Source organism: Stegostoma tigrinum, chromosome 3 (assembly GCF_030684315.1).
Source record: "Stegostoma tigrinum isolate sSteTig4 chromosome 3, sSteTig4.hap1, whole genome shotgun sequence".
Classification (NCBI taxonomy): domain Eukaryota; kingdom Metazoa; phylum Chordata; class Chondrichthyes; order Orectolobiformes; family Stegostomatidae; genus Stegostoma; species Stegostoma tigrinum.
In genome coordinates, this window is record NC_081356.1 from 88,797,427 (window position 1) to 88,823,512 (window position 26,086).

A 26,086-nucleotide genomic window follows, 5' to 3' on the forward strand; every position below is an offset into this window, starting at 1 on the left:
ACCTGCGACTCCTCTCACTAAATAGGCCCCGAACAAAGCAAAGGCAAAGAAGGGTTGACAGCAACAAACTACTTGCCCAGCACCATGTGCTGTACCAAATATCAAAAGATACCAGGAGTGGTCATTTGGGAAAATGTCACATGGCTGCAGTGACTACCACACGCCCCCCCCACCAGCATGAAAAGAAGAAATCTAGAAGACCCAAAAAAATCAAATATTCAAGCCATTGAGTTTATCACTTTTACAGCATTACTACTTTAAGAAGACACAGTCAGTCAGCAAGTGAAATGTGATTAACAACAGATACAGACAGCAGCAGCTGTGAAAGCAAAATGGCAAGCTCAGCACTCCAAAGGCATCTTCATTCAGAAGCCTGAATGTGCGTGGGTACTTGTAGACTTTTAAAGTATGTTCATTGGTCTGGTCACTGTTGACCAGGCTAACATTTATTGTTTATCCCTAATTGTTTTTGAGAAGATGGTGGTAATCTGCCTTCTTGACGCACTGCAGTACTTGAGGTGTAGGAACACTCACTGTTAAGTAGGTCGTTCAGGATTTTGATCTAAGGACAGTGAAGGAACAGCAATCTAATTCCAAGTCAGGATTTTGTATGGCTTGGAGCATAAATTGTATATGATAGTGTTGCCATGTATCTGCTGCCCTAGTCCTTCTTAGTGGTGGAGATCATGGGTTTAGAAGGTGTTGTTTAATGAGCCTTGGTGGTTTGTGGCACTGCATCTTTGAAGCTGGTACACACTGCTGCTATTATGCATTGGTGATGGAAGGAATGAAGTTCAAGGTGTTACATCAGATGATATATCAAGCTAATGTTGAGCTTCTTGAATGTTGTTTGAAGTTGCATTCATTCAGGATATTCAATGATCTAGCACAGAAAATGAAAGAGGAAAGAGTGCTGGATGGAAATAGGCACTAAGTTGGCACAGGGTTATGAGGGGCTACAGGGAATGGCTGGAGATCTTTAGCTTGCTTGGGTACAAGTCTGGGTCTGTGTGGAGTGAGGGAGAATGAGATAACGAATGAGGGAGAATGAGGGATTATGAGGAGTGAGTGCTGTATATTTCTCCCTTATTTGGAGAGGTAATTTACCTTTGAATCTGGTCGTGGGACACCCTTTAAGGAGGCGAAGGCATTATTTAGTGGAGATAAGGCACTCTTATGGAATGTGAAAAGACAAGGTGTTGCAACAAATGTGCATTAACCGTTTGGGACTTGCAAAGTTGCTGAGAAACTGTCTAAAAGAAGTGCAACTCAAAAAAAAAGTTGGTATTTCAGAGTACCTGTATAAAACTTTCATAGAATTGGCACTGCATGACCAATTTGCCAAACTATCACTTTGACAATGGGGTGCCCTTTTATCCATACATGTTATTAAGCACTTCAGTGAAATGTTTACTTGAAATAAGGTACAAATCACTTAAGTGAAATGCACGTTTACATAAGTCATTGAATACTTAAGTGAAATGCTTGTTTTCATGAGGGACATGTTGAAATAGCTTACATTATATTGGGTGTTTATTTTCTATTAATAAGTGTGTACATTTTTCAATAGTGATATACAAAAATAGGTGCCTTTGTGCGCTTCCTCTCAGCCAGTCTTCTAACTAGGTTAATAATTTGTCATTAATCCCATAAGTTTTAATCTTGGTTAACTGATCAATGAATTCAGTCAGAGATAATGGGAACTGCAGATGCTGGAGAATTCCAAGATAATAAAATGTGAGGCTGGATGAACACAGCAGGCCAAGCAGCATCTCAGGAGCACAAAAGCTGACGTTTCGGGCCGAGACCCTTCATCAGAGAGGGGGATGGGGAGAGGGAACTGGAATAAATAGGGAGAGAGGGGGAGGCGGACAGAAGATGGAGAGTAAAGAAGATAGGTGGAGAGAGTGTAGGTGGGGAGGTAGGGAGGGGATAGGTTGGTCCAGGGAAGACGGACAGGTCAAGGAGGTGGGATGAGGTTAGTAGGTAGCTGGGGGTGCGGCTTGGGTGGGAGGAAGGGATGGGTGAGAGGAAGAACTGGTTAGGGAGGCAGAGACAGGTTGGACTGGTTTTGGGATGCAGTGGGTGGGGGGGAAGAGCTGGGCTGGTTGTGTGGTGCAGTGGGGGGAGGGGATGAACTGGGCTGGTTTAGGGATGCAGTAGGGGAAGGGGAGATTTTGAAACTGGTGAAGTCCACATTGATACCATATGGCTGCAGGGTTCCCAGGCGGAATATGAGTTGCTGTTCCTGCAACCTTCGGGTGGCATCATTGTGGCACTGCAGGAGGCCCATGATGGACATGTCATCTAGAGAATGGGAGGGGGAGTGGAAATGGTTTGCGACTGGGAGGTGCAGTTGTTTGTTGCAAACTGAGCGGACGTGTTCTGCAAAGCGGTCCCCAAGCCTCCGCTTGGTTTCCCCAATGTAGAGGAAGCCGCACCGGGTACAGTGGATGCAGTATACCACATTGGCAGATGTGCAGGTGAACCTCTGCTTAATGTGGAATGTCATCTTGGGGCCTGGGATGGGGGTGAGGGAGGAGGTGTGGGGACAGGTGTAGCATTTCCTGCGGTTGCAGGGGAAGGTGCCGGGTGTGGTGGGGTTGGAGGGCAGTGTGGAGCGAACAAGGGAGTCACGGAGAGAGTGGTCTCTCCGGAAAGCTGACAGGGGAGGGGATGGAAAAATGTCTTGGGTGGTGGGGTCGGATTGTAAATGGCGGAAGTGTCGGAGGATAATGCGTTGTATCCGGAGGTTGGTAGGGTGGTGTGTGAGAACGAGGGGGATCCTCTTGGGGCGGTTGTGGCGGGGGCGGGGTGTGAGGGATGTGTTGCGGGAAATACGGGAGACGCGGTCAAGGGCGTTCTCGATCACTGTGGGGGGAAAGTTGCGGTCCTTAAAGAACTTGGACTTCTGGGATGTGCGGGAGTGGAATGTCTTATCGTGGGAGCAGATGCGGCGGAGGCGGAGGAATTGGGAATAGGGGATGGAATTTTTGCAGGAGGGTGGGTGGGAGGAGGTGTATTCTAGGTAGCTGTGGGAGTCGGTGGGCTTGAAATGGACATCAGTTACAAGCTGGTTGCCTGAGATGGAGACTGAGAGGTCCAGGAAGGTGAGGGATGTGCTGGAGATGGCCCAGGTGAACTGAAGGTTGGGGTGGAAGGTGTTGGTGAAGTGGATGAACTGTTCGAGCTCCTCTGGGGAGCAAGAGGCGGCAAGATGACATTCCACATTAAGCAGAGGTTCACCTGCACATCTGCCAATGTGGTATACTGCATCCACTGTACCCGGTGCGGCTTCCTCTACATTGGGGAAACCAAGCGGAGGCTTGGGGACCGCTTTGCAGAACACGTCCGCTCAGTTTGCAACAAACAACTGCACCTCCCAGTCGCAAACCATTTCCACTCCCCCTCCCATTCTCTAGATGACATGTCCATCATGGGCCTCCTGCAGTGCCACAATGATGCCACCCGAAGGTTGCAGGAACAGCAACTCATATTCCGCCTGGGAACCCTGCAGCCATATGGTATCAATGTGGACTTCACCAGTTTCAAAATCTCCCCTTCCCCGACTGCATCCCTAAACCAGCCCAATTCGTCCCCTCCCCCCACTGCACCACACAACCAGCCCAGCTCTTCCCCCCCACCCACTGCATCCCAAAACCAGTCCAACCTGTCTCTGCCTCCCTAACCAGTTCTTCCTCTCACCCATCCCTTCCTCCCACCCCAAGCCGCACCCCCAGCTACCTACTAACCTCATCCCACCTCCTTGACCTGTCTGTCTTCCCTGGACCGACGTATCCCCTCCCTACCTCCCCACCTACACTCTCTCCACCTATCTTCTTTACTCTCCATCTTCGGTCCGCCTCCCCCTCTCTCCCTATTTATTCCAGTTCCCTCTCCCCATCCCCCTCTCTGATGAAGGGTCTCGGCCCGAAACGTCAGCTTTTGTGCTCCTGAGATGCTGCTTGGCCTGCTGTGTTCATCCAGCCTCACATTTTATTATCAATGAATTCAGTCAGTTTTGGCAGTCATGACTTGTCCATTATAAATTCATCTTGGATTTCAAAATTAAAATTTTGATGGTAACTATAACATTAATTACAGGCCCTGGCAATTTTCCAACAACAGATAATAGCTTTACTGATCTATAATTCCGGGATGTGTTTTCGTTATCTTAGAATAAAGTGTGCCATTTTCCTATCTAAAGGCAAAATGTCCTGAATCAGGGATAATCTGGAAGATTATAGTTTGGGCGTCTAAAATATTTTCCCCCACCTCTTATGTAGGACGCAAGCCATATGGTCCTGTCATGGGATCTGTCACTCTTTAGCGCCATTAATTTCTCACTTTATCTTTGTTGCGTTCCCATTCCTGATTCAGTAATAGTCTCCTTGACCTATCTGATATACTGACCTCTTCCTCTTCTGTAATTATTAATGAAAAGTAATTATTCAGCATGTTAACCATTTTCTCATTGACATCATTACCATTTCATGTTTTCAAACAATCCACATTGCTTCTGGCCACCAATGCTGATGAATGATTTGATGATGATGATCACAGACCTGAAATACTGGCTCTGCTTTTTCTCTCCATAGATATTGCCAAACATACTGAGTGTTGTTTAGGTCCATACTTTTTCCTTCCCAAAGCCACTGTGAAAGTTATTGTTGATTTTTTAATCCCTAGTAAGTCTCTTTTCAAGCTCCCTTTTTGTACCTTATTATGTATTTCATCATCTTTTGCTGGTTTTTGCTTCTTTCTCATTCAGCTGGTTTTTTTTTTGCATTTTTGTAAGTTTTTTTTAGTTTATATAATCTCTTATCTCCTTTGTTGTCTATGACTGTCTTTGTTGGCAAGCAGAACTCATGCTCCACATGGGTAAGGACCACTTTTGTATCATGTTAGAATTTTCTTATAATCCATGCCCTAATGCTCTATTATTTTACCCTTGAACAAATTTGCCCAATTTACTGAAGAAAACCCTGACTTATCCATTGAAATCAGCCTTAATGAAGTCGAGAGCCTTAGCGGCTATCTCAAGTTTGTCCCTTTCAAAAACTGTTTTCAACTCAACTATACTATGATCACTATTAGATAAATGTTTACAACATTAGATTAGCTAACTTAGTCTTATTGTTCATTATTCAATCTATTGTGGTTTTAGGCCTTGTTGGTTCCTGTAAACTTTACCTGGGAAAACTGTTCAAGATATGAAATACATGACTTTTCTGATGTGCTTGTCTGCTTATCCAAATCTACACGAAAGTTAAGATCCCCAATGAAATCACATTGCCTTTGTTACATGCTTGTCTAATCTAAGATCTATTCAGCTACCACCAGGGAACCTGTAAATAACCCAACTATAGTCTTAAATCCTTTCCCATTTTTAATTGCACCCATAAAAACTCCACTGCCTCTGTACATCTCATTATATCATATCTTACCATTGAATTGATTCCATCCTTAATCATTAAAGTTATTCCCTCTTGCTCACATTTTCCTTATCTTTACTGTAGACCTTATCATTTAGTATATTTAGTTCACAGTCCTAAGCATCGGACAGCCTCATCGCCATCATGGCTAACATATACCATCCAGATTGTCCTGCAATGTTTTATTCCTTCGACCTCATGTGTTTGTAGATTACTGGGTTATTCACTCCTCATCTAATGTCATATTTGCTCACATTTTTAAATATTTCTTTCTCCTGGTTTAATTATCTTACATCTTTTGGTTTTCTCTTCCCCAAAACAAACCATGTTTTTATAAGTATTCTACTCTCTTTCCTTGTATTTATTTTCATACTACTTTCTGTACTACTTTCTTTGCCTGAGGTCTCTCCAATTCCATCCTCCAAATTACAAACTGTCCTGGTGACTGCCCTTATTAAAAAATTCTACTGAGACCTTGGTCCCAGACCAGTTCACATTTGGAATCAAAACCAACTATCGAGGGCCTTCCTGTAATGATTTAGCATGAAAAGGCTAAAATTTTAACTTTAATATCTTCTTAGTTGAAGATATAGTCAGCAAAGCTTTTATGTATTTAACTATCATTCATATTTAAAAGTCTTGCATACAGTACACTTAAGAGGTAATGTTGAAACGACCATTTCTTATTTGTGTTCTTATCTTTGTCTTTGGTTTCTCAGTTAGTGTTCCAGCTAGAATCATTCAGCTTTAATTATCTTTGTTGCCTTGACCTGGAAGGGACATGATGTGATTATCAATAGGTGGGAATAAAGAGACCTGACAAAACTGAGATCAAGGATATCCCCGTCCTTGAAGGTGAAACGCTTCCAACAGCTGGTCATATCTGAGATGAAAGAAGTTGGTCATAGTTGTTGGATTCTAGAGAGCTCATTTCTACTCACAGCTCATTTATTAACAAAACAATGTATCCAAGCCTTTAGCAGGACTTAGGATAATATCCATATTTGCCTTGGCAAATGTCAGAAAGACTTACGTCATAAATTTCATCCAAGACCACGTCTAACAAGGCAAGTCCATCCACTGCCAATGACACGATCATCAGCAAGTTCTCCAAATTTGCATCCCAGGGCTGCTCACACGCATGTCACATACACACACATATGAATTAATGGGGTGAATCATTTCATCCAAGAATTTTGTTTATTTGCACATACATTCTATTTTGTTCAAAAAACACACAATTTGTAGTCACATCCAGTCAGTGTGGCATCTTATGAATTCCAGCTTTCGGAATAAAACCACCCTGATTGCAAGTTAAAACTCTGAGACAGATTCTGAACAAAACCTCACACCTACAATTCATTGTCTGACCTGAGATGTCACCTTTTGTATATTCCTATGGCTCTGCCTGATTGTCATGATAACACAGCACTGACGTGGAGTTTACAAACACTTTACATATTGTCTGACATTCTTGGTCACTTGCAGAGACTCATTACCTGACACTCCACACACACCAGTTGAATGATCTTTTTATCTCTCCTCCCTTAATCTCTTTGCCCATAAACTCTGTGTTTGTGTGCACTGCTCTGTCACTGCACCTGATGAAGGGACTGCATTCCAAAAGCTTGTGTGATCCTAAATAAACCTGTTGGACTATAACCTGGTGTCATGTGACTTCTGACCCTGTCCCTCATCCACAGCGCTTAGCTCAGGAGTATGATGGAATACTGCCCACTTGCCTTGATGAGTGCAGTTTCAGCAATATTCAAGAACTTTGGCACTCTCTAGGACAAAATAACCTATTTGATGGAAAGCACATTCACTCTATCCATCACCAATACTCAATGCTAGTAGTATGTACCATATACAAGATGCATTACAGAAATTTACCAAGGGTCTTTGGACAGCATCTTCCAAACTGTCAGCTACTACCATCCAGAAGAACTAGAATATATAACTTTTTTTTGTACACTCGAGGGATGTGAGCGCTTCTGGCAACACCAGCATTTGTTGCCCATTCCTAAATGCCCAGACAGCTATTAAGAATCAACCATATTGCTATAGGTCTGGAGTCACATATAGGCCAGTCCAAGATAGGATGACAGATTTCCTTCCCTAAAGGACGTTAATGAAGCAGATGTGTTCATTGTGAACACAATCATCAGCAGGTTCGCTTCAAAGCCACTAGCTATCTTACTTGGAAATATATCACCGTTTCTTCAACGTAAGTTGGTCCAAATCCTTGAATTCCCTCTCTGACAGCAATGTGTGACTACCACCACCTTCCTAAGGACAACTAGAGATGAGTAATAAACAAAAAAAATCCCTAGTTCCCTCGCTCTTATGTTTGTATGTTCTGTCCCTTCCTACCAATCTGTAATTATTATTACCTTACTGGACTACTGCATTATCAATTTGCCCTTTCGCCTTAACTTTAGAATTTTTCTCTCATCCTCTATTATTCAGTTTAGAACACTCTTAACAACGCTAGTTCTTGGCCACAACACAGGTTCAAATGTGGTAAGATAAAAATCACATCAAAGGCATAGTTTCTACTTCCTTCCCCACGACCTGGTATCAGTGTCCAATGAATTAAAATTTATTCCTCTTACATCAGGCTACGAGCCACACCTTCAAATCTCTGATCTTATTTACCTATACCAATTTGTTTGTAGCTGAGGTAGTGACACAGAGATTATTAACTTTGTGATTCTGCTTTTTAATTCAACCCCTGACTACATATTTGATCAGCCAAACCCTTTTCTTTGTCCTATTTTTGTCCGTTGGTACCAACATGCACCATGACAACTAGATCCTTCCCTGTCCACTCAAAATTCCAATCCATTTCTGAGGACGTCTCATCAGTCCAGACACTGCACAGGCAAAGCAGCTCTTGCAATTGGTTCACAGCTTCAGCAGCAGTTACTTTCCCCTGGGTGGCTTGCCTGGCATCACTTTGATTGGGTCTGTACCCTTAGGATCATGCCACACCAAATATTGGGATCGCCAATTAGGAGGCTACCTGGCTCCACCCGGAGTACTGTGAGAAGATCTGGGTGTCACACCTTAAGAAGGATACATTGGCCTCTCAGGGAGTAATAATATAGGTTTACAAGAATGATACTTGGATTTCAGAGGTGAAGTTACGAAGAGAGATTATATAAACCAGGCATTATTTCTATAGAATTTAGAAGGTTAAGGGCGATCTGATTAAAGTCTTTATATTAACAGGATAGATAAAGATAAATTATTTCCACTGGCTGGAGATTATAGAATTAGGGAGTTTAGTCTGAGGATTACGGCCAAACCGTTCGGGGGAGTTGTTAAGAAGCACTTCTACACACAAAGGATATTGGAGCTTGAAGCTCTCTTCAACAAATGGCAATTAATGCCAGATTAGTTGTTCATTTTAAATATGAGATACATAAGCTTTTATTAAGCAAGAGTATTAAGGGATATAGACCAAAGGCAGGTATATGGAGTTAGGCCACAGATCAGCCATGATCTCCTTGAATGGAAAAATGTGCTTGAGGGCCCCAATGGCCCAACCCTATTCCTATGTTCCTACCTGCCAGAACTTAGTGTGGAAGGATACGTTGACAATATGCCCAAGTTTGACACCCCAAATTAGTTCTGTTTTTAGGGTCCAACACCAGCTCGAAAATTTAGTCTTTTGATTTTCTCTGTCAACTCATATCAAAATTTTACCTCAGTATAATAATAGCCTTCTTGTTTGTACTAAGATTGCTAAATGCATTAATTCAAGAAATATAATTAGAGTCTTTTAACGCTAACATGTTGCTTTCAATGGACTGTTGAACAAACTGTTTCCTGTTCTAATCATGCATGGAGCTGGAAACTCGTTCAATCACTGCAGCATTATAACAGTACAGTGTAAACCAATGTGTCTAACACTTACTTCCCTGGTATCTGAACCAGCAAAAGGTTTTCTGCAGACATTTTTAAAATGAAGTTCAAATTAGTCACCAACACGCTAAAAGAGGAGAAGACAGAAAACAAAGTAAGTCAATGAAATGCTTTGAAATGCGGTATGACATTACGTGCTCAGTTGAATTCTTATTCATTAATTTGATCTTTGAGATTTGATTTCAGTATTTCAGTATCTTAAGTCACAAATCACACTGACAACACAGAAGACATATTAGTATACATCTAACATATCATGCACAATCTACTTAGCTTCAATGCTGCAATACTTCTAGTTCCTCCTCCCTGGCAGATTAAATTTTCCATGAGTTGTTTGGGCTAAAGATTTCATTTGTAATGTTTCTGCAATGTAGATTTTGCATTTTCCTTAACAAAAGTTAACCTTGAAGTGCTAATTAATTATTTTAAAGGAAATATATGTTGAATCTCAAACATTTTGCCAGACTATTGTGAGAAGATTGTCAGTAATAATCTCTGTGGGTTCAGAAATTAATGTAATGGTGATCAGGATTATCCTCTTCTTAAATGCATGCAACTCACCACCACAAGGTGATAATAGCTAATAATGGCAGGCAGAATAGAAAAGCTCAACATTATTTCAATTGGAAAAGACTTAGAAAGCTGCAGCACAGAGGTATTCAGGATCCTTGCTCAAGATTCACAAAACTCTATCATCCACATTCAGCGGGTAAAAGGGAAGGACTGTTGGAATCTGTTGTAAAGGGTATAAAGATATATAAAAATAGGGGAGTCTTGTTAAAACTATACATAGCCCTGGTTAGACCACACCTGGAATACTGTGAACAGTTTTAATCCCCTTATTTAGGGAAAGATATACAAGTACTGGAGGCAGTTCAGGGAAGATTCATTAGGTTGGTCCCCAGTGTAAAGGGATTTTCTTATGAAGAAGGGTTGACAAGGTTGGGCCTGTACTCATTGGGATTTCGAAGAATGAGGAGTGATCTTATTGAAACAAGATTTTTAGGAGCATTAGTGGGGAAATGCAGAAAAATTATGTCCCCTTGTGGGATAGTCTGGGACCAGAGGACATAAAGTCAGAGTTATGAGTCATCCATGTATGATGCAGGTGAGGAGAATTTTTCCTTTTCAGAAGGTAATCAATTTGCGGAATTCTTTACCACAGCGGACTGTTGAGGCTGGGTTGTTAATTATATTCACGGCTGAAATAAGCAGATTTTTTTTATTCACTTGTAGAATTTGGCATCATTGGTTTAGCCAGCACTTACTGCCCAACCCTAACTGCTGTTGCGAAGGTGGTGGTGAACTGCCTTCTCGAACAGTTGCAATCCATGTGCTGTAGGTAGACACACAATACTGTTAGGGAGAGAATTCCAGGATTTTCACCCAGTGAACGTGAAGGAATGGTGACATGGAGTCATACAGCACAGAAACCAATCAGGATAGTGAAGGGCACGGAGGGGAACTTGCAGGTGATTGTACCCTGGTCCTTGGAGATGGTACTGGACATATGTTTGGAAAGTGTTGGAAAGGAGCCTTGGTGAATTTCTGCAGTGCACCTTGTAGACAGTACACACTGCTGTTACTGAGTGTTGATGGTGGAGGCATGGGTGTTTGTGCATCCCGTGCCAATCCAACGGGCTGGGGAGCTTCAAGCTTCTTGAGTCTTTTTATTTAATTGTCAATTCTTAAAGGAATCTTGGGTTGGATAAGGCACAGAAGTTGTGGATTATCAGATCAGCCACCACCTGATTTAAAGGTAGAACAGTCTCGCCAGGCCCAGTGGCCTACTTCAGCTCCCAGATATTATATTGTAGTTCAACAGCCGTGGCTAAAAAAAATGCACAAATCGTCCGAGTAGCGGCTCTGTCTCCTATTTTCCCTTTGTGACAACAAGAGTTTCGCAAGCCGTGCACGAAAACAGTAACACACGTTCAACGATTTAACAAGTTGAATATTTACTGCTTTACACATTCCGAGAACACAGAGGAATCGATTGTTCTCATTTCAAAACAGCACGTCGTTTCCCTTGAGTATGTAAATTCATCAGTGAATCGCCCGAAGATTTATGCATACAGATATTTTACAAGCTTGAAATGCACAGGATAAATTGGGCCAGGTTCGGTTGTGCCAAGTGAAACCTGACTTGCCCCAGGTACCATTTTCGGAGAAGACAACTCACCGGATAGTTCGGGATTTTTTGGTTGTTTGCAATGTGTTCCCCTGTTATCGGCAGAGTACTTCAATGGGATAGGAAAACATCGAACACTATGAGAATACAAAGGATAAATTTAACCTGTACAGCAATCAGCACAGTCCGCATGTTATTCATTTCACTACAGTACCTCACTGGTTTTGTAAAACTGAAACAGAACAAGACTCATAAACTACGGTGTGATCATTGTGTGAAATAACTCGAGTCAATTTCCCGGAAATGCCGCTCTGAGAATGACCTTGTTTACTGTTGTTTCCAAGTTACCGTCGAATGGCTAGCACCGCCCTCTGATCTCAGCTCTAGGCGATTTGACGAGGGAAGGATGTATTGGCTTCCAGAAGCAGTTTTGACCAAAAAAAACACCAAAATCCAAGAACATGTATTTTTCTTTAATCTTGGCTTTATTATTTGAAGACTGGCAGAAGATTACATATGGAACATGGACTTAGTACTGAATTAATTGAGCAGGATATTTCTTAAATTATAAATTTCAATTCACCCCTTATGCACAACAGTTATTGACTTTGAAATTAAAGGGAAATTACAAATTACACCCAATTACACATCAAGTTGACGATTCCAGTGCTGGTAAAACCGAAGAGATAATGGGAACTGCAGATGCTGGAGAATCCAAGACAACAAAGTGTGGAGCTGCATGAACACAGCAGGCCCAGCAGCATCTCAGGAGCACAAAAGCTGATGTGTCGGGCCTTGACTCTTTTCTGATGAAGGGTCTAGGCCCGAAATGTCGGCTTTCGTGCTCCTAAGATGCTACTTGGCCTGCTGTGTTCATCCAGCTACACACTTTGTTATCCTGGTAAAACTAAAATTTGTTTTTGCTTATGTATGTTATTGATTTATAATTTATTTTAATGTAAGGCTTGTTGTACAACATGGTCTTCATTCATGCAACATCAACCAACTCCAAGAGATTAAACCTTTGACTTCCTTGTGGTGTAAAGGCTTTAAAACCATGGTCCAATCTTCCAGTGATGTCTCAGAGCTGTAGCTCACTGGGTATAAATAGCACAGTAGAGGTGGAGTTAAGAGGAGAGAGGAAGAGAGAAACACACCAGGAGCTCAACACAAGCCTGAAGTCTAATCTTGCGGACGATAGAAACAGTTACGTAGAAGAAGGAGGAGTAGACAGACTAACATTAGGAGGTTTTGGAGCCATCTCTTTCAATAAAGTAATAGTAAAATTACAGTAGTCCAGTGAAGCTCAATGCAAGTTGGAAAAATAGCACCTCATTTTTGATTTGGGAACCATACAGCCACCTTCTCCCATGTCCTTACCCACACACCAGGCCTTGTTATCACATGGTTTGCTACAATACACAACCCATTGTTAGCCATTAACAGTCTCCATTAATAGCTATTCACCCTTGCAGCCTGATTGCTATCCACTCCTTTGTCTGTGTGACTTCTTCTCTCTTTTGGAAATCTATTGCCACTTATAGTTTACTCCTTACTCCCTCCCCCCACCCTATTTCATGCATACAAAGCCCAACATTTCCTTAGCTACTATTAGTTCTGAAGAAGGGTCACTGGACCAAAACATTAACTCTGATTTCCTTCTGCACATGCTGCTAGACCTTTTCAGCAATTTCGGTTTTTGTTTCTGATTTCCAGCATCTACAGTTCTTTTGATTTTTACTTAGTGAGATTACAGTGTAGTATATCCCTGAATACCATGAAATGTAGTATTTAGTCTTAATATGTAATAAATAATGTAATAAAGAAAACTAAACTTCAGGTTAAGCTTACTCCTCGACGAGTCTGTCTTGAACACGCACTCACAGATCTGTGTACATGTGTATACACAACAAAACATTGGAAGGCTGTAACCAGGATCACTCTGCTGGCAACTATTTCTTTCATTTCATTCAAAAGAAAATGGTTATGGAAGGAGCAGGTTCCTCATACAAAAGCACAGCTAAAACAAGGAATAAGACAGAGGAGACATCAAACTTATCTTTCCTATATCCTTAACCCGCATGCCATATGCTGCAGTTTCAGAGACCATCATATCTTTAATGGAGGAGGTACACAGACTTTAGAAGCAAAATAGAGTCATAGAGCTGTACAGGATGAAAAAAGACTCTTTGGTCCAACTCATCCATGCTGACCAGATATCCTAAATTAATCTTGTCCCATTTACTAGCATTTGGCACATATCCCTCTAAATCTTTCCTATTCATATGCCCATTCAGATACCTTTGAAATATCATAATTGTACCAGCCTCCACCACTTCCTCTGGCAGTTCATTCCATACATTCACTGCGCTCTGCATGAAAACGTTGCCCCTTAGGTTCCTTTTAAATCTTTCCCCATTCACCTTAAATCTATGCCCTTTTGGATTCCCACACCCCAGGAAAAAGACCTTGATCTTCATGATTTTATAAACCTGTATAAGGTCACCCCTCAGCCTCTGATGCTCCAGGGAAAATAGCCCCAGTCTATTCAGCCTCTCCCTATGGCTCAAACCCTCCAACCTGAGCAACATCTTTGTAAATGTTTATGAACTCTTTCAAGTTTTGCAACAGCCTCCCTATAGCAGGGAGATCAGAATTGCACACAGTATTCTAAACATGGCCTAACCGACATCCTGCACAGCAGCAACATGACCTCCCAACTCCTATTCTCAATGCACTGACCAACAAAGGCAAGCATTTAAAAACCTTCTTCACAATCCTATCTACCTGTGACTCCACTTTCAGGGAACAATGAACCTGCGATCCAAGGTCTCTTTATTCAGCAACACTCTCCAGGACTTTACCATTAGGTGTATAAACCCTATCCTGATTTGACTTTCCCAATGCAGCATCTCACACTTATCTAAATTAAACTCCATCTAACATTCCTCAGCCCATTGGTCCATTTGATCAAGATCACACTGTACACTGAGGTAAATTTCTTCGCCATCCATTACACCTCCAAATTTGGTGTCATCTGCAAACTTATTAACCATACCTCCTACGTTCACATCCAAGTCATAAGAATAACAAAAAGCAGTGGACACAGCACCGGTCACTGTAGCACACTGCTGGTCATAGGTGTCCAGTCTGAAAAACAACCCTCTACCACCACCCTCTGTATCTACCTTTGAGCCAGTTCTATATCTGAATGGCTAGCTCTCCCTGTATTGCATGTGATCTAAACTTGCTAACCAGTCTACTATAAAGAATCTTGTCGAGCACCTTCCTGATGTCCATACAGATCATGTCCATTGCTCTGCCATCATCAATCTTCTTTGTTACTTCTTCAAAAAACTCAATCAAGTTGGTGAGACACAATTGGCGGCACGGTGGCTCAGTGGTTAGCACTGCAGCCTCACAGCACCAGGGACCCGGGTTCAATTCCAGCCTCGGGTGACTGTCTGTGTGGAGTTTGCACATTCTCCCCGGGTATGCGTGGGTTTCCTCCGGGTGCTCCGGTTTCCTCCCACAGTCCAAAGATGTGCAGGCTAGGTGGATCGGCCATGCTAAATTGCCCATAATGTTCAGGGGTGTGTGGGTTATAGGAGTATGGGTCTGGGTGGGATACTTCAAGGGGTGGTGTGGACTTGTTGGGTCGAAGGGCCTGTTTCCACACTGTACGGAATCTAATCTAACCTAAAAAATAAATTTCCCATGCACAAAGCCATATTGACTATTCCCTAATCAGTCCTTGCCTTTCCAAATACACGTAAATCCTGTTCCTCAGGATTCCCTCCAACAACGTGCCCACTGTTGACATCAGGCTCACCAGTCTATAGTTCCTTCGCTTTTCCTTACCATGTTTCTTAAATAATGGGACCGCATCAGCCAACCTCCAGGCTTCTGGCACCTCACCTGTGGCCATTGATGGTATAAATAGCTCAGTAAGGGGCCCAGCAATCGCTTTGCTAGCTTCCCACAGAGTTCTAGAGTACACCTGATCTAGTCCCAGGGATTTATCCACCTTCGTGCACTTCACGACATCCAGCACCTCCCCCTCTCTAATACGGACATTTTTTGTGATGATGCTATTTATTTCCCAATGTTCTCTATCTTCCATTTCTTCTCCACAATAAACACTGATGCAAAATACTCACTTAGTATCTCCCCCATTTCCTGTTGTTACACACATTGACAGCCTTGTTGATCTTTAAAGGGTTCTATTCTCTTCCTTATTAATCTTTTGTGCTTAATGTAGTTGTAGAATCCTTTTGGATTCTCCTTACTCCTATTTGCCAGCTATCTCATGTCCCTTTTTGCCCTCCTGATTTCCCTCTTAAGTATACTCCTACTGCCTTTATACTCTTCTAGAGACTTACTCCATTCCTGCTGTCTATACCTTCTTATTCTTGACCAAAGCATCAATTTCTTCAGTCGTCCAAAATTCCCTACACCTACCTGCCTTGTCCTTCACCCCAACAGGAACATACTATCCTTGAACTCTCGTTATCTCATTTTTAAAGGCTTCCCATTTTCCAGCCATCCCTTTATCTGCAAACATCTGCAAAACAGCTTTTGAAAGTTTTTGCCTAATACTGTCAAAATTGGTCTTCCTCCAACCTGGAAATTTAACTTTTAGTTCTGATATATCCTTTTCCTTCACTGTTTTGAAGCTAACAGAATTGTGGTCACTGACCACAAAGTTCTCCCCGTTTGCAACCTCAATCACCAGCCCTGCCTTAAATATAACAGCACAGACTTTAAGACCATAAGACATCGGAGCACAAGTAGGTCATTCAGCTTATCTGGTCTGCTCTGTGATTCAATGTGATCATGGGTGATCTGATAGTCCTCAACTCCACTCGCCCTGCCTTTTCTCCATCACACTTGATTCCCTTAGTAATTAAAACCTGTCCGTCTGAGCTTTGAGTGTACTTAAAGACCTAATCTCAACAGTCCTATCTGATAAAAATTCCACAGATGCACTGCCCCTCTGAAATAAACAAATCCTCATCTCTGTTTTAAATTCATAAGTCATTACTCTGAGGCTATGTTGAGTGCGTAAATTAGTTGAGTAGATTCTGGTTGCTGTAGCAACAAATTGGTACAGATACTGTGGGCCTAGTGGACTTCATTCTGACTATAATAACAGCTCCAAATGGTCTGTAATTTCCCTATCATTTCCACCCGGATAGTTTTGTAATCTGGACTAAATCAAATGTAACAGTGTTAAGGCTTGCAGAATATTAAGTGTACTTGATTTTTATCCATAAGCATGTTATGCTGGATTAAACTGTCCTTCTCCCGATGCAGTCCTACTCACACTGTATATTATCATGGTGAGTTTTCAGATATTATAACTGTTCAGCTATGTTCATCACATGGTGCCCAAAGTCATGTTTAGGATAGTTATTCAGGGCTAGTCACCTGTGTGTGTGGTGACCGACAGTGAAGTAAAGCCTATTGTAGGTCTGCTCTACCTGCTGCTGCTGTACATATTTAAAATTAGTTTTAATATCTTCAATTATAACAAGGCAAATAATATTCATGTGGCATCACAGGCTTTATGGGCAAGTCACATTAATTCATTGATGGTGATTAAAAAGGTCACCAGCATTAAAAAGCAGTACATTGAAAAATGGCTAATTTCCTGGCAACACAACCTCTCTTTGAGATAATAGAGAATACCTTGTCCCTGTCACATATCGATTAAGATTAATTGTGCTGATTTATGAGAGGCTTCATGCTCAGACTTATGCTCATTAATGTGCACGGAAAATTGAGTGTCTACAACCCAAGAAAACGTCTGACAATTATATAACTAGAATTAAGCTGAGTGAATAAGGCAACATGTGAGCTAGAGCTGAGATCATATAAAATGTTTCACAATAAATTTACTACAAGACAAGGGAGAAGCTGTTATTGGCAAATTCTTTTGTCATTTCTTTAAAATTTATAACATCTAGATCCTGGCCCATTTGCCAAAACAAACAGTTCCTCAGCTGCTCTATGAATACACCTCATTCAGTACTTTGGCTGGGTTTCACCTTAACTTTCTCTGAACTAAAATGAACAACTCCAGCTCCACCATTCTTTTTCTGAATGGCACAAGTCATTTATCCTTATAAAGCCCTTCGGAACATTCTCCAAGACCTTGACATCCTTGCTAAACTATGTGCTCTCCTTTCTGTTTATCTAGTAAAACAGAAGGAAGACAAGCCTAAAATAATATGAACAGAATAGAACCCTAATTATTATGCAAATAAGGATTTGTTTATGGCTAATACATAGGAGGTTGATGAGCTCAGTTGGCTGCCTGGTTTGTGATGCAGAGGGATGGGAACACTATCGGAGATAATGGGAACTGCAGATGCTGGAGATTCCAAGATAATAAAATGTGAGGCTGGATGAACACAGCAGGCCAAGCAGCATCTCAGGAGCACAAAAGCTGACGTTTCGGGCCTAGACCCTTCATCAGAGAGGGGGATGGGGGGAGGGAACTGGAATAAATAGGGAGAGAGGGGGAGGCGGACCGAAGATGGAGAGTAAAGAAGATAGGTGGAGAGAGTGTAGGTGGGGAGGTAGGGAGGGGATAGGTCAGTCCAGGGAAGATGGACAGGTCAAGGAGGTGGGATGAGGTTAGTAGGTAGCGGGGGGTGCGGCTTGGGGTGGGAGGAAGGGATGGGTGAGAGGAAGAACCGGTTAGGGAGGCAGAGACAGGTTGGACTGGTTTTGGGATGCAGTGGGTGGGGGGGAAGAGCTGGGCTGGTTGTGTGGTGCAGTGGGGGGAGGGGACGAACTGGGCTGGTTGAGGGATGCAGTAGGGGAAGGGGAGATTTTGAAACTGGTGAAGTCCACATTGATACCATATGGCTGCAGGGTTCCCAGGCGGAATATGAGTTGCTGTTCCTGCAACCTTCGGGTGGCATCATTGTGGCAGTGCAGGAGGCCCATGATGGACATGTCATCAAGAGAACAACTGCACCTCCCAGTCGCAAACCATTTCCACTCCCCCTCCCATTCTCTTGATGGGTTCTTTCTGAAGGACTCAAGACAGAAGGAAAGATTTTTGCCAGATCATGAGATGTTTAATCTTGAGTGACTAGTAAGAGGCACAAACTTTATTTAAATAGGATAAGAATTTACAAAGCTGAAATATAGGATGATCTTTTGGAATGGGATTACATGAGAGTGTGTCAGTACTAGCACTGGATCACATGCTAAATTTGCTGAAATTTCTGTCATTCTATGGAAATCCAATTGAATCTGAGCTGAGGTATTGGTTTATAAATAGAAACACAAAGAGCAGTTCGATGTTGATACAACTGATGTTACTTGGCACACCAGGCAGAATCTTTCAACTCCTGCAGTGTCTGGAAGACAGTAGTGAGAGAAAATCAGAAATCTTAAGAGTCAATTCAATTAGATAACTAACTGGGATTTCCTGACAACGAACCATAGAATTATAGAATCCCTACAGTGTGGAAACAGGCCCTTCGGCCCAACAAGTCCACACCGAACCGCTGAGCACCCAGACCCATCCCCCTATAGCCCACCTAATCTACACATCCCTGAACACTACAGGCAATTTATTTGTTGAGACCTGTTGTGCGAAAAGGTTGATGACTACTGTTCAGTGGCAGAATTAGAAGAGAAGCAATTTTAGTAATACTCACAATTATAACTGTAGAAAAACTTAAAAACTGTAAGTTGCTGTTTCTAAGTACTTGTACTACCTTTCCATTGTCTCCTGCAGGCACTGAATGGGCTCCCACTGGGAATCCCCTCCACAGGGTGTAAAATAAAGCTTAAATTATATCTTTATTCTGGGATTATTACAGAGTATGTATGAAAGGAACTATGTCACAGTGATATCAACCCCCATGGAACTAAGCCTGAGTCTGTAAGACTACAGCAGCAATTACTCTCTCACCATACTTGCCAAGTAATAATATTACCCTAATAATGCTCGGTAAGGTTCACTCATAAAAGTGTAGACTTCATGTCTTTACATGGTCCCCAGGCGGTGACCAGACCCACAAAACTAGAGGCCAGCAAGGGGAAGAACTCAAAGTGAAGCTCAGCAGCAGTACAGTCTTAAGAAACTACAAGGGCTGTCCAGTGATCTGACAGCAGAATGCGTAAAATTCTTGATGAGTTGCTTAGTGGTGATGCGGACTAGTCAGAAAGCAAATTCAAGGCCCAGCTAAACATCAGACCACAGAGAGACAAAGCCTGTCGAAAAGCTGAAAAGCTGCAGCTTATAACAGATAGCTTAGAAAGCAATGACTAACAAGAAATAAGGAAAATCAGTCAGCCACGGTAAGTAAAATATAACAGGAAATCAAAGGACGAGAAAGAAATTTTGATTCAGAAAATCCACCAGTAGCTGGGCATGAACATAAGTACATAAACCTGGGATCTGCCCAAACTCTGAATCTCTTTAACCTCTACAAGAATTTGCCCATCGAGTGGGACGGCCCTGGTGGTGACCACTGTGGCCTCACAGCGCCAGAGACCCCATGTTTGATTCCACCCTTGGGTGACTCTCTCTGTGTAGAGTTTGTACATTCTCCCCACGTATGCGTGGGTTTCCTCTGGGCACTCTGGTTTCCTTCCACAGTCCAAAGCTGTGCAGGTTAGGCTGACTGGCCATGTTAAATTGCCCATAGTGTCCGGAGATGTGCAGGTTAGGTGGATTAGCCTTGGGCAATGCAGGGTTATATGGATGGGTTGGGTCTGAGTAGGATGCTCTTCAGAGAATTGGTGTGGACTAGATGGCCCAAATGGCCTTCTTCATCCACTGGAGGGATTCTATGAGTGTTTTTCTGTTTTGATTTCCATTTCTCAGTAATTGGGTTTGGTTTGTGATTATTAGAAACTTTGTTACTGTCTACTTTCAGATGATGAGCCTATACGAGGTGTCTCAGACATTGTTATAAGATTTCTACTTGTAATGGGAATAATATCAGAGTATAAAATCTATTATTATAGGTTATAGCCTCAAATAATGTAACCTGCAATGTAACCTGTATGCCTCTTAGTCCTTTTGATCTGTGCTTTGCTTGCTGTGATCTGCCTGTACACCTTGTCAACAAAGCTTTTCACTGTATTTAGGTACACGTGGCAATAAAATCAACCAATCAAACTGTTGAAGGGAATCTAGTAGTAAACAATTTCAGTATGTTCACACCAGTTAAAAGAAGAAGAAACCTTTCCCCTAACTTTTTTTTTCACAGAGTTGTTATATTTCCATTGGTTTGACCATCATTTTCCCTTCTTCACCTTCTAGTAGGAGTTCTCACTTAACAGATGTTGACACAAAATTGAAGCAAAGATAGATAACCTAACCTACATAAGTTAAATGTCATGGTGTCTATGGAGATAAAGTAATTGTGGCCAAGCCTCAATTAATACCTTCAAACAGTTGGCAGGTATGAGCTTGAAGCATGAGTGATTAATGTCCCAGATCATTGGTTGAAATAGAGTTGTTATGTCATAAGAAGTTCAAAACTGGCATTACAGTATGCAGATGGACCGGCCACACACTTCCAGTATTTCAGACTTCTACCATGGAGCTGCTGATGATTCAACTAAATTGAATTTGCCAGTTATTGTCAGATTAGGTTGGAGTGGACACAGTTACAACTGTGACAGTCTGCTCAAAGGCAGTGTTCCCAATTGGATTGGCACTAATCCATCGGAGGCTGGTTTCATAGTCTGGACAAATCCTCAGGATGGAAAATGGTTACGTTCTAAATGGCTATGTACCATATAGTTTGGAGCCAGTGCCAGTGAAGCTCTGTTTCAAGAATGTAAAGATGAGGGGACTAAACATGGACTGGCACACTGGGAAACAGTAACTGGCAGAAGAGGGAAACGGTGACATGTGGCTGGTAGCATTCACACAATGACCGGTTATGAAAGCCTGGCAGCATGGTGTTAATGCCGAAAACAGCGATCCTCATCGTCACATCACAGCTTCGTGTACGTTTGTGGCAATACCCTGTCCCTCAGTGATTGGCCTTCACAGCCATCAACAGATGGTACAGTACACTCAATGAACACAACTCACCTAATTGGATCATTTGCAATGTGTTTAAGATACCTGGTTACCGACAAGTCAAACTGGACATCAACTGGGCTGATCAGTAATATAAACCGCAAATATTCCAGGTGAGGTGCAGTGTAAAAGAACAAAATAAAGCAATGTCAGTGGTGGTTGTCGTCTTCTGGGCTCCCGCAAAGCTCTGTGACACAGGTTTTAGAATCACTTAAAGGGTCGCAGCACGTCCAACGTGCGCTAATAGATCAGGTCCTTGTGTGCCGAATTAATAGGATAGCGTACCTTAGAGGTCTAGGTATGCCCATTGCATCGCCGGTGGATGTTTTACCAACTCTTTCAAATGAATGGAATCTACAACTTTTCGCATTTAACAAGCACCACCCCTTTTTCGTCCCGTGTTGGCTTGGAGCAGTAAACAAGGCTGTAGGTTGGTTATAGAATCACCTCCTGTCCCGGTCAGTGCTTTTCTTTCAGAGAGGCGAGATCAGCCAACATGGTCGGGCGGTTTGCTCTCCACATTTGAGGTGGCCGCTCACTGTTTAGAAGCTGGGAGCTCTGTCCCGTCGGTGGCATTGATGCTGGAGGAGATGCCGCTGTAGCTGGCTGTGTTGAAGCAATCCTGGTTCTTGTTGGTGAATGCAGTCGTGTGTTTATAACAAGCACTGTGACAATTCAATTTTAAACGTGACAAGAGTTCCTGCTTTCCGGGAACTTTTCACCACAGGCAGTCGGTGCCCGGTGTTAGCGAGGAGGCTATCACTCTCTCTCTCCCTGGTGCAGAATGGAGGAGCTGACCGCATCTGACACCGAAACCAGCCCCAAGCAAGAATCCCACTCCATCCAGACTCGCCTCCGGAAACACTTCCAAAAGAACAGACCCTTCCTCGGCTCGAAAGAGCAGAAGGGCGATTCTAAGAAAGAAACAACGGGCAGAGTGCAACTGAAAAGCAAGAGGAGGCAGGTACTGGACCGCGTCTTCTCATCCTCTCAGCCCAACCTGTGCTGCTCGGGACCGAACGACAACATGGGCTCCAGCGGTCAGAGGGATTCCCGGTCTGGGACCAAGCTTCTGCCCGAACCGAAAGCGGGCACCCCGCAGAGACAGAAGGCTATTTTCGCCAGCGTTTGGTCTGCAGTGACCCATCACAAGAGCTCTTCCCTGGGCACCTCGGAATGCCTGAAAGTCCCAAACCGTGCTGAGGAAGTGGAGAGCTGCAGCCAGCCTGGAGCTGCAATGACTGTGAGTAACAACTTCTTAGCGCTCCAGTGCGTCCGCTCCGGGTTTTGGTGCAGTGTTGATGTTCGTGCTTCCTCTTCAGTGAGCACCGGATGGGTTGAAGGGGCCGCGACACTGTGGGCCTAAAGACTGGAAGGTGGTTTTGCTCGGCTGGGTAATGTGTGAGCAGTGACTTTATGACGGGCGTGTCTAAATCATTATGAATGTACGTGACCCAAGGGCCCCCATCCGGAGACAGGGGAGAAAGGGGTTAGCTGCAGCCGCCAAGGGCTCGGTGGGGTGCAGATCGGATCGGGGAATCCCGTCTCCGGGAGATCCCAAACGTTTGTTTTTGCCAGTTGTTAATTTTAAAAAAAGCGGAGCAAACCGGCAAGACGGCGGGAGGGGCGGGATTTCACAGTCACCGGGAAATATTTCCACTCCGGGCCAGGCGGAAATGCAATTCACGCATCGCTGAATTGTTTCAGCACCGGCATCTGGAGGATAGCTGGCGGTTCCGAGTCGTGTGGACCGGCTTGATGATGCTCTGACCCTGAACTTGTCGCACGTATTATCTGCAGCAGTTGTAAAACATGCGAGTTGCTGAGCGTCGCGCCGTCTCAGCAGCAGCAGCAGCGATAGGGCGGCTTGGTATTTTAAGCGGACAACTCTCACAGGGCTACATCTATCACAGACACGTCGTAGCATAATTCGTGAACGGAATGAAATCAGGGACACTTCCCTCTTAATGTATGGTTCCTTTTACAGCTGTAAGAAGTGGTGAATGAAATCAAGAGATTAGAGTCCATCCAGATTACTTTCTGAAAGTGGTATTGTAGGGAACGATAAACAAAGCTGTTCACCAAACGTGACGATCGATTGGTCTTCAACAGACCCAGAGGTTAAAGGAGGAAAGCCTAGTGATGGTGAGCTTTGGGAACCAAAACCAGTCAAAAATCCTCTTTCTTCCAGCTAAACAATGCCACACATACCATATGCTATCTCATTACTGACTCTGCTACTAGCTTCTGTGAAAGAATCCCACCTGATTTGCCTTTCAATGAAATAACATTTACACACACCATCAATTTCTGAAGGAAGTTGCTTCATATTTGTGCCGCACACTCGCTGAAATAAGAACTATTAGTGGAATTTCAGGAATAGAGGAAGGGAGCTAGGTTTAGGAAAACCAAAAGGCATGTCTCTCCAAATGGGATGGAGAATTCATCATGGTGATTTTTTAAAATTCAGATTTCTCGATGGAAGTCAGTCTGACTGAGAAACAGACTTGGCTGCCCATTGGGAAGGGAAGTTTTCCAGAAAATGCGGTAGGCAAAGATCAGAAATGGTTTGTGACTGATCTAGACAGAGATAGCAGGGAATGGAGTGGGTAAGGCATGGCCCGAGTGTCAGACCACAAGGTCTTGAGGAAGATTAAAGGGTGGTCAGAAATCACAGGAGTTGGGGAAGATTCAGAAATCACAGTAGGGATTTTGGGGCATGTGATGGGAGAGAGGGTGACAACAGATTATCAAGGGGAAATGCTTTTTAACAGGTAAACCTGTTGGAGGAAACACTCCGACTGCATCTGACCTGCATGTGATATTTGTAAAGGCAATTTTCTGCCTCTGGTCCAGTGGTTCTAAAGCCTTTTCTAGAACATAGAACATAGAACATTACAGCGCAGTACAGGCCCTTTGGCCCTCGATGTTGCGCTGACTTATGAAACCAACCTGAAGCCTATCTAACCTACACTATTCCATTATCATCCGTACGTTTATCCAATGACCATTTAAACGCCCTTAAAGTTGGCAAGTCCACTAATGTTGCAGGCAGGGCATTCCACACGCTTACTACTCTCTGAGTAAAAAAACTACCTCTGACATCTGTCCTATATCTATCACCACTCAATTTAAAGCTATGACCCCACGTGCTAGCCGTCACCACATGAGGAAAAAGGATGTCACTGTCTCCCTATCTAATCCTCTGATCATCTTGTATGTCTCTATTAAGTCACCTCTTAACCTTCTTCTCTCCAGTGAAAACAGCCTCAAGTCCTTCAGCCTTTCCTCTTAAGACCTTCCTTCCATAACAGGCAACATCCTGGTAAATCTCTTCTGCACCCTTTCCAAAGCTTCCACATCCTTTCTATAATGCAGCGACCAGAACTGTACACAATACTCCAAGTGCGGCCGCACCAGAGTTTTGTACAGCTGCAACATGGTCTCATGGCTCCAAAAGTCAATCCCTCTACCAATAAAACCTAACACACCGTACGCCTTCTTAAGAGCCCTATCAACCTGGGTGGCATCTTTCAGGGATAAGTGACCAAAATTATATCTGACCAAAATTAATTACCAATAGTAATGCATTAAAAGTAGAAGCATGCAGCCACCTTGAACTTCCTTAATGACACACCCAGTGCATTGATGGCCAGATCCTCATCTCCCTGCTGTTAACAATAGAAGCGGCTAGTATCAAAGTGGCTGAGGATTCTCTTTCAGATTTTAAACATGTTAACCTCCCATCTTCCCCAAATTTGGGAGCGAGAAAGTTATTCCAATGGATTGTCCAGATTAATTGAGATTTTATCCTTCTTTAAATATTGCCTGGTCTTGTACATCCCTTTACAATTGTAAAAACAGCAAACACTCCTCAACTTTCTTTTTTCCACTTACAGCATCTTCAATTAATGTAATTACTCATCATAATGTAATCATCCTTTGCTGTTTTTTGTATCCACTCAACAGCAACCAGAACTGGACTTGTAATTCCAAATCTAATTGTGCTCATGATTTACAAATTGGTAGGATGGGTCTTTGGTCTGGCAGCATCTGTAGAGAAAGAAACAGAGTTAATGTTTCATGTCCAGTTACTCTGCTTCACTCTCCACAGATGCTGCCAGACCTGCTGAGCTTCACCAGTAATATATGCTTGTTCTTTAAGTCTGCTTCCTATCTATCTTGGTATTGACTGCAAATCAACCTTTGCTTTTGTTCCCCTCAGCAAAGTCATTAATGTAAATTGTGAAATGTTGAGGGACCAGGACAAACCCTGTGGGATTCCAATCGTATCCTACCAATCAGACAATCTTGCCTGTTGTGTATGCATGCTTTGTTTTCTGTTAGCCAGCCAATCTTCAACCCATAGTAATATGTTACAATATAAAATGGGCTTGTATTTCTGCAGAGATAATGGGAACTGCAGATGCTGGAGATTCCAAGATAATAAAATGTGAGGCTGGATGAACACAGCAGGCCAAGCAGCATCTCAGGAGCACAAAAGCTGACGTTTCGGGCCTAGAC

At 42.9% G+C, this 26,086-nt stretch overlaps 2 protein-coding genes across 10 annotated transcripts in view; one reads left to right on the forward strand and one right to left on the reverse strand.

Annotated features, from left to right (window-relative positions):
- The window catches only part of fam81b (family with sequence similarity 81 member B), a 32,433-nt gene extending 20,630 nt beyond the window's left edge, over positions 1 to 11,803 (reverse strand). The window contains exons 1-2 of one of the 4 annotated variants that reach the window (XM_048527542.2): positions 11,548 to 11,803; positions 9,358 to 9,432 (exon numbers count right to left, since the gene is read on the reverse strand). In XM_048527542.2, the coding sequence (XP_048383499.1) occupies positions 9,358 to 9,398 (41 nt within the window). In that variant the 5' untranslated portion in view covers positions 9,399 to 9,432; positions 11,548 to 11,803. Of the gene's footprint in view, positions 1 to 4,275; positions 4,425 to 6,468; positions 6,540 to 9,357; positions 9,433 to 11,547 lie in introns of those variants that run through there. The other 3 variants (XM_048527544.1, XM_048527547.1, XM_048527546.1) reach the window with 3 other exon arrangements.
- A 10,012-nt stretch (positions 11,804 to 21,815) lies between these two features.
- LOC125450983 (multiple C2 and transmembrane domain-containing protein 1-like) overlaps positions 21,816 to 26,086 on the forward strand; it is a 562,377-nt gene continuing 558,106 nt past the window's right edge. For 2 of the 6 annotated variants that reach the window (XM_048527527.2, XM_048527528.2), the window contains exon 1: positions 21,816 to 22,805. In XM_048527527.2, the coding sequence (XP_048383484.1) occupies positions 22,347 to 22,805 (459 nt within the window). In that variant the 5' untranslated portion in view covers positions 21,816 to 22,346. Of the gene's footprint in view, positions 22,806 to 22,884; positions 22,957 to 23,661; positions 23,708 to 26,086 lie in introns of those variants that run through there. The other 4 variants (XM_048527529.2, XM_048527541.2, XM_048527538.2 and 1 more) reach the window with 4 other exon arrangements.